A 14,069-nucleotide genomic window follows, 5' to 3' on the forward strand; every position below is an offset into this window, starting at 1 on the left:
ACCATTTAAAATTGTGAAGTGATTACTGTGGTGCAATGAAGTACGCTATTACTTTTGACCTTTAGTCAATGTATGTAGGTGCCCGGAAAAATCAAACGAGTATAATCTCCGCACATTAGAAGATTAGAAAACGGACAGTTGTATCTATAACTGTGTCATTAATGTGCGCGTTTAATAATAAACATCCTAGAAAAATAGCTCGTGTAAATGCCACTCTCTTGAATGTTTTAATGCAAGCTTTAAAACGACTAATTTCGTTATAAATAGCGGATGTGCTTAGTAGAACGACGGTCACATATTGTGGTTTGTCCTGCTGTGTCCGGTTACGAGCTAGTATGCGAATAACTTCCTGCCTGCATTTCCCTGGGTTGAGTACGAAGCAACACTGAAGTGACTTTAAGGCTGTGGCCGTTGTTCCTGGGTCCCCAACTTGGTTCTGGCACTGCATATCACAAGGAGACAAACGGAAGCCCGCTCACGCCCGTTTGTGCTTTTTTTTTTTTTGGGGGGGGGGGGGGGGGGGGAGGAGGGATGTGCGCAACCTGGTCCTAATCAAAAGAAAACCGTGTTAACTCATGATTTAATTTATCAGCTAAGGTTATTAGGTCATACTTTTTTTTCTTTTTGTCCGCCTCCCGGGTAACCATTTTCGTTGTCCTCATAAATACTTAATTCGGTTTAAACTACACTCACGATGCACTCTTCAAGCTTCAGTGAAACCGGCCACACAGATTGCATTCGCTGCACAGCGCCACGGCCGACAGCAGCCGTTTCGAGGGCTATCCCTTGACCACGCAGAACGAGAGGTTGCGAATGCGTGCCCTCGGCCATGTAACGGACCACCACTCGGAGTGAAGACGGCGCTCTGCGCACAGCCTGCTTGCGAAGTTGATATCGACGATAATTACTGGATAAACGCGCGTACGTGAGTTACAGAAATCGCACGCATTACTTTGGCGAATGTTTTTTTGTGTGTTTTTGTTCACCCCAGCACTCGCGAGGACCTGATGTTCGCTTGTGTTCGTGCACGGGCTATGGGCTTCTAGTTGCGTCCACTGCAAACACTCTGCGGCAGAGCGTTGCGAAGGGCGCTGCGCCGTGTTGTGTCGACGACCGAGCGCTGTGGAGGAAGGCGCCTGTGCGCCGGTCGACGAACACGTCTGTTGCTCTGCCCACCCAGATGAACCGACAGACGCGAATGGTTTTTTTTTCAACGCGGCACCTTTATTAAGCAAGAACGATGCACTCATGCTCTCTAGCTTGAATGTGTGCATTTTGAAATCGGGACTCTCTGTGAAATGTTGTTTTCATATATAAACGCCTGCATTGCACTACCTAGTTCTCGCGCCATGCGCGCCTAAGTTGGGTCACGAGAATTCCGTACAAAAGTTGGTCCTTCACACCTGGCCTCTCATTGTTGCAAGTACCGTTCCATTCAGTCCTTACAAACAACGAAAGCTGTTCCGAAGTACAGGTGGGATATGTCTAGTGAAATCGGGGAAGCTATTTTCACTCGCAAGAAAGGCAAATCCAATGCGAGGAAGCAATTTTGGACTTTTCATTAATGGGATTAATGGGATCTCGGCAAACATGAACACGGGTTCATTTTGTCATCCTTTTCCTGGTTTTCTTATTCCCTGTATGAATTTTGAATTTTTTTGAGTATAGGTGTGGGCACATTAACATCGCTTTGGAAATAAAAATTCCTATGTGAGTTCAGCGCTGTCCTGTCTCTTACCTCCCGTGTCATCGAGTTGTCGCGCTGCTTTCATCATTGGATACCAACCACTAGCCGTCCTGGTAACTCTAATTATAAACCTCCCTGCATTTCATCTCTCCTGCCGCATCGTTATTTGCGTCAGCTGTGCGTCTGTGGCCACTGGGAAAGCCCCAGTCGCAAGCAAATTAATTGTTTTCTTTTTATTTTCTAGAAAAGTAAGATTTCATTAGTGGCGAAAAGCTCTCAATCTCTTCGCCCTTCGTCGACACAGTAAACTCTCAACGACAGCCGTCACGCGCACTACCGGCGAGTGCACGGCACCGTGACCGCGTTCCATTCAGGTAAAGTTTGCATGAGCCTGCTAATGTGTGTGAAAGCAATTGACCCACCAGCTGCGAAAGCTGTTTCCGTGATCGAACCTCTCAAACAACATAGGTGCACGGAGAAGCTATCGATCACTGCAAAGCAAACAAAACCGGAGGTCGTCGTTGATCGCCGAGCCCAGCGCAGTTACTTTGGATTGAGAAGTAGCTACGTGCGATTGCAAAGTGCCGCCCAGGAGCGTCCCAAGGTGCCATCGCCTACACCCGCTTGGCCTTCGATTGCGAGTAACGCCAGCAACAGAAAGGAGCGCAGAAAGAATGTACAAAGGGCGTGTTCCTCTCCATAGCCACTGTGGTCCCACGCGAGCAGGCTTTGCGACAGACGGCGTTACGCTCGCTCAACGCTTGCCTCCCGTGAGCAGAGCGTCCCGACGTGGGAGGTTTTCCAGCGAATGCTTTGTGCACGCACGCCTACGCCCCGAGTGGTAAGACGCGGCAGTGCGCACTGAAACCGGATTTGCTAGCGCCGGATGCGGCCTGTGGAGAAATTGCTGCGAAGCATCTGTGCTTCTGTGGAACGGCAACACGCGTGCACAAGTCGGCTGCAGTCGTCCGTTCTGGGCACTCGCCTTCTGCGATCCCCGGTTGCGATTTTCTCCTAGCACTGTCGACGCAAAAACAGATCGCTAAACAGTGAAATACTGAAACTTGAAATGACTCTGCGAGGCACATTCGCTTGGACGACCGTGCTTACGCGGAAAGCTGTAAAAAGAATAGCGTTGTGCTTGACGCCAGGATGGTTTTGCGTTCACGTGCTACCAAAAATGAAGCAAAGAGGGAAGTGGGTATTGTGATGTTCTTTCTGATGTTCTTTCGGATAAGCCGCCTAAGGCAATGTTGGGGAAATTTTGGAAAACGGCCTCGGCACTTACTGGTTTCTTAAGGCTCAACAAAAAACAAACAAGTGAACAAACTTGCTAACAATCCAAAGTCGGTACGCTGTTCTGAAGAACTCCGGTAATACCGCATGAGCCATCAAGGTAGAGACGTGATTCGTTACGACGTTCTAGGGTGTGATGAAGAATGGGGCATTCTAGTTCGGCCTTGATGCTCATATACACGAAATGAATTTGCGCACCGCATTCTCCCTGGGGCTACTCGACTGAGCACCGGACGAGGCGAGTCTGCGTCCTGCAAGGCGGCTCCGGCGGCAGCCCTCGTCGGCCTCGTGCGTACACTAGCGACGCGAACGGAAGCAGAGCGGCGTATCCAAGCGTGAGCTAAGGTCGGCCGCTATGACTTTCGCCGATTTTCTTTCGTATCGCGCCGCTTGTTAGAGCAGTCGTGACCGATATGCGCCGCCAGCTGACTAACCGGTAGTGGTGGCTAGCTGTGCCTTGGCCTCAGGAGAACTCCAGCAGAGAGGAGGGGAGAGAAACCGTGTCTTACGCGCTATACCTGGTGCACTGAGGGCCCAGAACAGCAGTCCAGCTGCTCTGAAAGCATGCGACGTACACTCTGCTGTCCAGCAATGGCATTACTTCGCGTGGTTAGCAAGGTCTTCCTTTTGATTATACCACAGCCGAAGAAATATCGAAGAAACACTTCACTGTTTCCACTTCGAGTTATTGACCAATTCTTTCTCGCCCTACCATAAGCTTGCCGTCCCGGTTAGGTCAGTTCGTAGAGCGACTGCTCCGGTGAAGCGGTGGTCCTGGGTTCGAACCCCGGACCTGGACAAATTTTTCTTCAACTCGAAGTTTCTGAGAAAGCTGTATAGCTTTCCGTTGTAGCCGTGTGGCTGCGTTTGTGTGGATGCCAATGAGTAATTACTCCCTTATTACGAAGAAACACCAGGCCGCCTTCTCTGGACGTTGTAGGCCATAACAAAGGCATGGATATACTCAACTGCAATATCCTCTCAAAGATTTTCATATTCGTCTTTCGAGGTCTACAGTTTTACGGGTCGTACTTCTGGCTTCAGTTCTGCAACAGCACACTGTCTTTGCTATGGTATTTGCATGGTTGCTAATCAGTTAGTGCTCCTTTTAAAAAAATTGTTCTCCACCTCGGGAGATATCAGTAAACTCGTTGCACTGTTTTTGTCACGACTAAAACCTATCTGCGCCATCTAACAGGCAGCGCTATTTTTCAGAATCAAACCATAGCCACTGCACGTATCTAAGCTTAGTTGATACTGAAGCATGCTATGATTCCAGTGTATACGTCTTTCGCCCGAACTATATTCCAACACTAATGGGTCATGCTACCTGTGTGACATGACCCTTCGGAAGTGCACCGTTACGAACATCGCAGCGGACGTCGAGGACAGTGGGGCTGTATTCAGGCAAATCCGGTACCACCCAGCGGCCGCTTCTAACAAAACAGGAAATGAGTGGAAACCCGCAGTTCTGTCCGTCTCGCTGTCTCCGCGGGTATCTGCGTCGCTGATAGAGGCCGGACCCAGCGAAGCCGGAACGCCGCGGTGCCGCCGAGCCGGCAATTGCCACACCGGTCAACAATGCTGCAGGCCCCGCCTCTGCATGCACTAAAGAGGTCATGTCTGTATGGGAGCTGGCCAGGGCCCGTATGTTGTAACGTTTCCATTTCCTTTCTTCGGTTCGCCTGTCGTTGGCAGCTGCTGCTTGGTGACGTAGTGCGGGGCGGATGAACAGACGGCCAAAAGACAGGACGACGAAAGGAAACGTTAAAGAATGCGGTCCCGTTTTACGCATTGCTTTCTTTCTTTTGATCGATGTCGAAGAGAAATTGAAGTGAGTCTCGATGCATACGGCCCGCGGCGTTGTGCGGCATTATTTCTTGGTTTACGGGTTTCGTGTATACTTTGCTATCTTACCCTAAAGGCGATCATATTTTCGCTTCCTCATTTGACTTGAAATGGCTTTACGCTTTAGCGTTACGGCTTGCTGTGGTAATAGACTTCTGGTTTTGCCTTTCTTTTAGGAATGCGGTACCGAGGCTGCAAAAAGACGTGAGTGATGAGATGCATCCGTCTTATATATTACGAGACAGGGTCAGTGAAGAAACATGCAGTTTGCTTTAATACAGCCTAAACTAATTCCTTACATAAAATTGAACAAATCAGCTAGGACTCAAATGTTCCCGAAATGTTCCGTTTGGAAGGATTTCCAACTTACAATCGAGCATGAAACGCTGTCTGTCCCCACTATCAGCCAACTTAGGCGCACGCTGTCCCAAGCCTGCGGTGAATCCGGCGTCGACCATGAGCCGAACGTGAAGCCTGCACTTTCCGGAAAATTCCTAAATTTTTTGCCCTAACAGCAGAAAAAAAACTTTCCTATTGCGCACATCGAACGCGATTAGAACCAACACCGGTACGAATATACAGAGCACTTTCTTCCCGGGTCCTTCAAAGTACTCGGTCATCGCCGCCTCACCTCTCGCTAAGCGTTGCAATAGTTATGTGCAGGGCGCTTCAACTTCCGCGTAACTTGATCCAATGACTAAAAAAAGCAGGAGACCGTAGCTTGGTGAGAACAACGGCATACTGTTTGCCATAATGGGGCGGGCCACCGAGTATACTTTTACATTCCAATCAATGAATTTATTAACAAAGCTGAATGAGGGAAAACTGTAAATATTCACTTTGAGACAAATTGAGTGTAGTAAGTTATACGGCGGGGGTTTAGAGACAACCGACCAAGTATTTTGTGCTCGCGTAATTTCTGCATGGTCCTTTTCCTCTCTGTTTCAAGAATGCCCGCCAAATATGCAAAAATAACCAGGCGACAGCGCTCATACACAACTACATTGCAGCACTCTCAAGCTCGTTTTGAAGGAAAGAAACTTGCCCACTGACCACGCCCAAGTGAACAGCCGCCGCTCAGTTTGACCAGCTGCACAATGATACAAATCAAGAAAGCGACTTCACTGCTTTCCTTTCATTTTTTGTATTTTTTGTGTTATGGCTTAATAAACGCTCCGACTGGCTTTCGGTGGCCTGCCAATCACTTAATAGCAGATCACGACGCGCGTTTTCCATGTTCCGGAAAAATATGCTGATTACTTCCAGGACTATGCTGAAAGCGGCTTTGCCGCTCCCCTCGGCAGAGTCAGCGCGCATGCTTAGTTCATTAAATCCGTGTTTGAAAGCGCTAGAATTCACGATAGCGCAAAAGCGCAATGATGCGATATTTTTTATACTTCTCTAGCTTTCTTGAAAGGCTGGAAAAAATGAACACGTAGAGGTACATTACCACACACACACACAAAAAAAAACTAGATCAGTTGTTTCCGAACACCCCCCCCCCCCCCCCGCACACACACATGCTACCTAACCAAGCGCACTTGACCCTAAAATGATTGTTTACAAAATTGTATATTTCTTTGTAGTTAATTAGCTAATTTAGCAGAATTTAAAAGACACTCTGAGGAGCGCCACACCACGGGAAACAGCATAGCGTTGGCTCCACCCAGCTGCGATTCACCGCCACTTTTTCTTTTTTCTTTTTTTAATTACCTGGCTCAGCTTACTTGAGACACTCTGTATAGCATGTGCTCGCTTCTCAATCATCGCCGTCATCGTGCATTCTTTTTTCTCCGCTTCCAAATGCTTCCAAAAGCTGGGTGAGCCAGGAAACAGAAAGCCTCTCTTACGTCGCCGACTGTGGGTTCACTTAGCCGCACGCAAAGGTGAGAAAGCGTCCAAAGAGGTCGCACGCTTTGCTATAGGGTGCGAAGAAGGGCGAGCGAACGCTATTGCTCTTGAGGCAGCGCAAGCAGAGAGAAAAGCGGAGCGCGCTGCTCAGCCCGAAAAAAAAAAATCTAAGCCCGAAAACAGGTTCACCTAAATCACAAAAAGCGGAGAGGGACACTGGGTACGCCGCACAGCTGGAAGAGAAGCGACTGATGGTGACGGCTTCTCAAGACGCGAAAGCAGCCAGAGAGACGAAGGACGCTGACCAGCAAGAAGAACAGAAGCGGGGAGAAATAAGCAGGACGCAAGGCAGCCAATGAGAGACCTGCAGCCGATATCCGAATGCTGCTAGCACCACCTAGGAGGCGCTGCAGAATGTGCTGCGCCTTCCCTGCGTGCATTCCATGCATGCCAGTTTCAATAATATAATAATAATAATTGGTTTTTGGGGAAGGAAATGGCGCAGTATCTGTCTCATATCGTTGGACACCTGAACCGCGCTGTAAGGGAAGGGATAAAGGAGGGAGTGAAAGAAGAAAGGAAGAATGAGGTGCCGTAGTGGAGGGCTCCGGAATAATTTCGACTACCTGGGGATGTTTAACGTGCACTCACATCGCACAGCGCACGGGCGCCTTCGCGTTTTTCCTCCATAAAAACGCAGCCGCCGCGGTCGGGTTCGAACCCGGGAACTCCGGATCAGTAGCCGAGCGCTCTAACCACTGAGCCACCGCGGCGGGTTCAGTTTCGATGAAGACATGACTTTCCAACTGACACAAAGGACGCAAGCTGTTTCAACATTTGTAGTCCTAATTTTTTTCTTCTTCAGGGGCAGCCTGTGCTAGAAAACTTCTCTTTGCTCCAGACGCGCCGTCTTGCATTAAATTGCCGGTGAACGCAAGTCTGCAGCGTGATCCGCTAGCCTGATGGAATACGCGGAAGAAAGCACCTTGCCGATCTAATGACGTGCGTCTAGCAGCGATCCATAACTATGGATGCGCTTGGTTACATTTCATACATGAGAAGCAGAGCAGACTAAGAGGAATACTAGACATATCTCTTGTTTGTTTTTGCGCGGCTGTTAGTTCGGGCTAGCTCATCACGAAAGCAGCTAAGACCTCGCCCCACATTTTCCTTGTACCATGTGTTTCGCTTTCTCAACGCATGCGACGTGCAGCAGGCTGTTCCTGGCCCGCTCAGCGTCACGGGGTGTGTATCCTGCTCTCATGACTTAAAGGCGTGCATTATCACATACCACCAACTTGTTAACGTATATTGCTGCTTTCTGCGATCGTTACTTGAAATTATATTCGTGGTTGAGCTTTGCACAATTTTTTTAGGTTTTTGCGCGAGCAGGTAAACAAAAATATCTGGTTGAAAGGGTGCCACTAGCAATGCTTCCTTGTTTACATAAAAGAAAATTATGCAATTTAAAGCACGTTCCCAGTCATATGGATGTCTATGCAGAGTGCCAGCAGGCACGAAAACGCTACGAAATAAAAACGCTCCAAATCAAATGCACTCGACACCTTACCTCCTGCACATAATATAGGGAGTATTTTGACATCTATAAGCAATTTGTTTTATGGGCGGTCACTTCCGATCAGGAGTAAATGAAGCAGTAATTTTGTAACTTATAAATCAGCCTATCTCATGCAAACCCTAGCTATGCGGAATATTCATTACACCGTGGTAAAAAAGGCATAAACTCTCAAAAATGTGTTATGCGCTCTATAGAATTGAGTTCGCGTCTTTGGTTTGCAGATATCTGTCGCTTTAAAGCTGCACTATTAGAACAGATACGTTCTGCTGTTTATCTTCAATTACGTATGTTATAAAATTGACATTTCATCTCATATTTGGAGCACATCCACGTTGTACGAGCATGCACAGAAGTTTCAGTACTTCCTCTTGAAGCAGTAAACGCTCTGATATTTCACTGCTTTATAAATACATGCCGCACTCCATCTAAGCCAGAGCGCTGCAACTACGGATAAACGAACGCTCTGAAGGAGTAGTACACACTCAGTGCGAAATATTGGCAGACATAAAATATAATGACCAATAACTGTTTTGAAGAATAAGGACGCGTAGTGAACACATATGGTTTATGTGTGTCATCTGTGCTATACGATGCCGATACTGCCAGCGAGATTGCGTAGACGTCACATTTCCATACACGGGGGTATCGGGGAATGCACCTGTTCTCTAATGACGTCTAGTGGGGAAAGGTATCTGGGGAACTCTGGGTGTCATAATCCGCTGTCGGCACACATAGCAGATCCTTCACCTTTTTTCAGCGACTGTCGTTAGCTTACGCACAGCGCCAAGGCGTGCAAAATCTCTGTACCGGATAAATTTCTTGGAGACGGACTTTTCGCACGATCACGCTCTTTGTGCATATCTCCATGAAGTCACAGTCGCTCGCAGAGATCACTCGCGCGCCCTGAGGGATTCTTCATTAACTTCTTTGCGAACTACCGGTCAGCTGCGACTAACGATCGCGGTAGCTAGGCTTGCATTCTTGCGTCACGCCACATTTTCCCTCCACTTGGCTTTAACCCTACGTTGGCGCTCCCGATTTTGTGCCGCTATTCGAAAACCTCGCACTGCGGCTACTGTCGCACTGTGGCTACTTATCCGGAGTTCCCGGGTTCGAACCCGACCGCGGCGGCTGCGTTTTTATGGAGGAAAAACGCTAAGGCGCCCGTGTGCTGTGCGATGTCAGTGCACGTTAAAGATCCCCAGGTGGTCGAAATTATACCGGAGCCCTCCACTACGGCACCTCTTCCTTTCTTCTTTCACAGCCTCCTATATCCCTTCCCTTACTGCGCGGTTCAGGTGTCCAACGATATATGAGACAGATACCGCGCCATTTCCTTTCTTCCAAAACCAATTATTATTATCACTGCGGTAGCTGCCTTGGTTTCTCCTTTCGGCAACACTGTGCACATCTGCGGGATTTTTTGTGCAAGCCGAAAGGATCCGTGTAAGGCCATACCAACGCATAGTACCCGAGGGCCATAAAGGCGCAACGTTGGGAATTATAAGCGCTTGCTGGAAATAAATCAAATAAATCGCCAACTCGCGACAAAGTAAAGCCCCAGAGTGTAAATAATTGCGGATAATCCTTTTCTAACGAAGCAGCGGAGGCCGGTGCTCTGCTCACTCATTTCCTCTTGCGCTCCATAGATGACACGATTCAGAATTCAAAATTGGAATTGCTTAAAAGCGAATACAGTTTGTTTTCTTTTCAGGAGAAAAAATTTCTAGATAGTGTCTGTAAATTGGACAGACTGGATAGACGAATATATACGAAGAAAAGAAACGATCTTGATGGCGCCCGCCACCACCACGTTTAATAGAGGACGCTCCTAAAATCCATCCATCATATCGCTTTGCTTTCATGGCTTGATCATAAGCATGCCTGTTTGCTTCATCAGAGAGGCACGGCTCGCGGGTCTGGGTTCGGTTCTTGCTGACGCCGCTCTTCAGCAATCGCGTTGTGCTGGTCCGGGACTTGCGTCGCATAGAGCAGAGTCGTGACGAAGCAGGCACACTGCGGTCAGCCGCTGTTAAAAACACAGCGGCCGAGCGGGAAGTCGAATCACGAAAGTCGCAGTTATAATCTCCGGCCGTTTGAAGTAACCATTTATTTCGTTTTCAATTGACTTGGTCGCGACGTTATCCGTTACGTGAGCAACAGGAGGTGGGCAATCAAAGGACGAATCGAAGGCACCACCTGTCTGAACGCGGTGACGCCGCTATCCGCACCTTACTGCCTCCGGATTGAGTCCGGTCGACCAAGGGGAATTATTCTGCACCAGTGCTTAGCTCAGCAACCACACAGTTTCTTTTCTGATGCAGGATTAGCGCTGATGAAGCTCGCCAGGCGTGTAAAACACGTTGTCGCGCTCTGTCATACGTCGTCATAGGCACCTGCCCGCCACTGCCCACGTTTATCGAATGTCTGTAACCGTTGACCAAGTGCTCTGATATCGGCGTGGGGCGCGTTTCAGGAAGTATGCGGTATCGTGGGCCTATTCTTGCCGCAACCAGCACGACGTCGTCTCCCACGGGCCACGCCACCGCAAACAGTGACCAATGACAGAACATCAAATGAAATTAAAACCAAAACAACCATTACATAATACTTATCCAAGATACGTCGTACTGACTATCCATAAGGCAGAGGCTGCTTCATAGATCACGGCAGCGTTACAGCCCGCACATATCGATTGCTCTAGGGACAACCTAGAATAGGGCTGTTGACCGCAGAGAATTCACATTCAGAAACCAATGCAGCAGTTTTTTTCTTGGTGAACGAAAAGCACCGGCATTTTCTTTCATAATTCTTGCCATTAATCTTTCTTATAGCGAAGCCGGACATGCACACCGTAATGATACTGCAACCTACGTGAAGCATATTTATTCGCGTTCCGTGGCATTTCCGGATTAGTTACGGCTATTCAACGGAATCTGATTGCTTCGAACCAAAATATCGGCTGTTCATGCAAAGTTTTTTTTTCTTTGCAATGCTGCTGTTGTGAAACGCATGCACGAATAAATCCCCTGAACTGCGTAGAATCTCTTCTCATAATGGTACACAACTGTTAAAACATGTGCACATAAATAAATGCATGCCATCGCTGAATGTATTACAGGTCCATCACTTCGTGCCTCTCAAGATAAGGTCTTCTTAAGGACAGTCAACATAATCAGGAAATGGAGAAGTTTTAACGAGATGCAGGTCAGAATAGGCCATACATACCCTTGGGCTCCCACAAGTAGGGGAAGCAAAACTATTATCCAAATCCTTCTGTCCTCAACGGCAGTGCCCAGACCGTTCTTCTGGCTGCCAAAGCAGGCGAGAACATGACAGTTTCTTCCTCTGGCAATTAACTGTCAGAGCAGCCACTTTACTCCCATCGAGCACGCTACAAAATGCTTGGTTATTTCATCCTCATATACGAGCGTACGCGTCTTGGTCCTTGTATTTATCAGCTACCGTTTCCTTTCTCCACTGATTTTGGTCTTGACAGCTGCAAACTGCTGCTACAATGTTGTGCCTTTTCCCCCGCTCTATATGCCGTTGATAGCAGCAGGCATAATGATGCGTTTGTTACAAGTTATTTTTACCTCGCGACAGTGGGTGCACAGCAAAAGCCTTATTTGTGTGTGCCCATCCGATAAGGGCTTGCTCAACGAAGCAATGTGCAGCCTACTTCTTACTACAGCGAACTATCAGCTTTAGCTCTGGGAAAATGGGGGAACGACCGACGTTAGCTAGCGCATTTAAAGCGCGCTAACGCTCTTCTTCCTTGGATGCCATTTTTATTTCCCTCGTTGCGACGTATGGAGAGCGAAGGGCCATGCGCATTCATCCGCTCGCATCCGATTGCATTCCAGTTATCTGCACTGAATTGCATTGGATTCCATGCTTATTTTATTTCTATTCCACAGTGCGGGTCGATTGCGAAATCCTTTCTTGAAAACACGCAGAGTGCGGTCAAAATGCATTCCATACTTCACTCTGCAATACTGTTGCAAGTCACCCTTGAGTCAGCAGAACGTAGAACAAGATTCTACTGAAATCTTGACCTAAATACCTGAGAGTTCCGGTGCAGTACACCTTGTTGCGAGCACTACGTCACTGCCGTTCGTAATAGGTACGGATGATAACTTCCATGAAGAGCAAGACTTTGCAGGAAACGCAAGATGAAGACAATAATATATTTACCTATACGAGTCTCCTAGTCGCGCTTTCATCCGTTATTATGAAGGGAAAGTAATCATACAACCCAAAATAGCGAACATATTTCACTGCTAAATGTTATTTCTTTCTTAAAGTTATTAAGGATTTTTAATGCGGTAATAGTGTCTGGCAACACAATATCAGGCATATTAAAATACTACAACTAGTTCAAATGGCGTATTGACACAAAAATGAAAATTCATTGCCTACAGCTAAAATTCGCTACATATTGGTAAAATGCTGGCAGTGCTCGCTTAACGGAATAGTTCAGAGGTCAGTCCGCCGAGCTCTGTTGTCTAAATGCCGCTCTTCCCAAGACAATTATTCCATTAACCCATGAGCACCTCGTACTGAAGTCCTGGCGTTGAATGAGGTTTCTGCGCTATGAAAGGATTTATTTTTATGGTATATCCCCATTTTACGTGATCCAAAGACCAAAGTTTGGTTTGGTTTATGGGGGTTTAACGTCCCAGAACGACTCAGGCTATGAGGGGCGCCGTAGTGAAGGGCTACGAAAATGTCGACCACCTGGGGTTCTTTAAAGTGCACTCACCTCGCACTGTATACGGGACACTAGAATTTCGCCTCCATCGAAATTCGACCTCCGTGGCCCGGATCGAACCCGCATCTTTCGCGTCGGCAGCTGAGCACCATAAGCACTCAGCCACCGCGGCGGCGCCCAAAGACCAAAGTGCTGACCAAAGATTGCACAGGGGAGTCCATGAGAGCTATTGAATCGACGGGAAGCTGTACTGAGCTTTTAAAAGATGAAAAACGAAGCGATCATCGGCAGATAACACTTATACAACGTACTGCATTGGTAAATTCAACGACCTTTCTGGATTCCTCGCCGCAGTAATGAGGCGTTGAAGAGCAATGGGCACCGCGGATACAATCACAGCCTATACTGCCGCGTCGCAGCTAAACTTCCTTCTACCATCTACCAAATAAAGCACTGTCGGCAACCATGGCCAGCTGTTGGGAGCCCAGGCGCGCAGAGATGAGCGAAAATGAGACGTCCTTCCTCTGGAACAAAGCTGCGGCAAAGACAGCCGGCGGAAGCCGCGCTCTACTCCCCCTTCTTGTTCGTACTGATAGTGCGGGTCGGCCTTTCCTCTTCACGCGCGACGTCCCCCGAGCTCGGCACTCGGAGGCAGTGGGACGACGCTCCGGAGGAGCCAGCAGGCGCGCGACGGAAGGAAGCGAGCGCCCAGCAAGGGAGAGAAAGAGCACTCACCGGAGTCATTCCCGTGCCGGCATAACAGGCGACTGACGATGCCGCCGCGTCCGAGGACCGGCCGCAGCAGCCCCCAGGCAGCCCTCTTTCCGGTCCGAGAACACTTTCTCCCGCCGCTCCCTTGCCATTCCCAGTCCGACGCCTTGTTTCGCCCCTCTCCGCGCGAAAGCGACGCCTCCGGTTTTTCTGCTGGGTTGCATTTTCAACGATTGCGACATTCTTGCGCGAAGTTGGAGCCTATACACAGGCTTGACCAACCACCTTCTGGCCGCTAGAAACTTCGGCCCAATCAATAAAATTCTAAAAAATTCTCTGGCCGAATCAAGAGCCGTCTCCAGCGAAAATCTGGCTAACGCGAG

The 14,069-nt window shown here is 48.4% G+C and overlaps 1 protein-coding gene across 2 annotated transcripts in view; it reads right to left on the reverse strand.

The window, feature by feature from the left end:
* Positions 1-13,838, reverse strand: part of LOC144136338 (uncharacterized) — a 31,197-nt gene extending 17,359 nt beyond the window's left edge. For both annotated transcript variants that reach the window (XR_013315596.1, XM_077668587.1), the window contains exon 1: positions 13,711-13,838. Coding sequence is in view for 1 of the 2 variants with exons in the window: in XM_077668587.1 (XP_077524713.1) it covers positions 13,711-13,719 (9 nt within the window). In the remaining variant the exon portion in view is untranslated. The remainder of the gene's footprint in view (positions 1-13,710) is intronic.
* Between the last annotated feature and the right edge of the window lie 231 nt (positions 13,839-14,069).

This window comes from Amblyomma americanum, chromosome 6 (assembly GCF_052857255.1).
Source record: "Amblyomma americanum isolate KBUSLIRL-KWMA chromosome 6, ASM5285725v1, whole genome shotgun sequence".
NCBI lineage: Eukaryota > Metazoa > Arthropoda > Arachnida > Ixodida > Ixodidae > Amblyomma > Amblyomma americanum.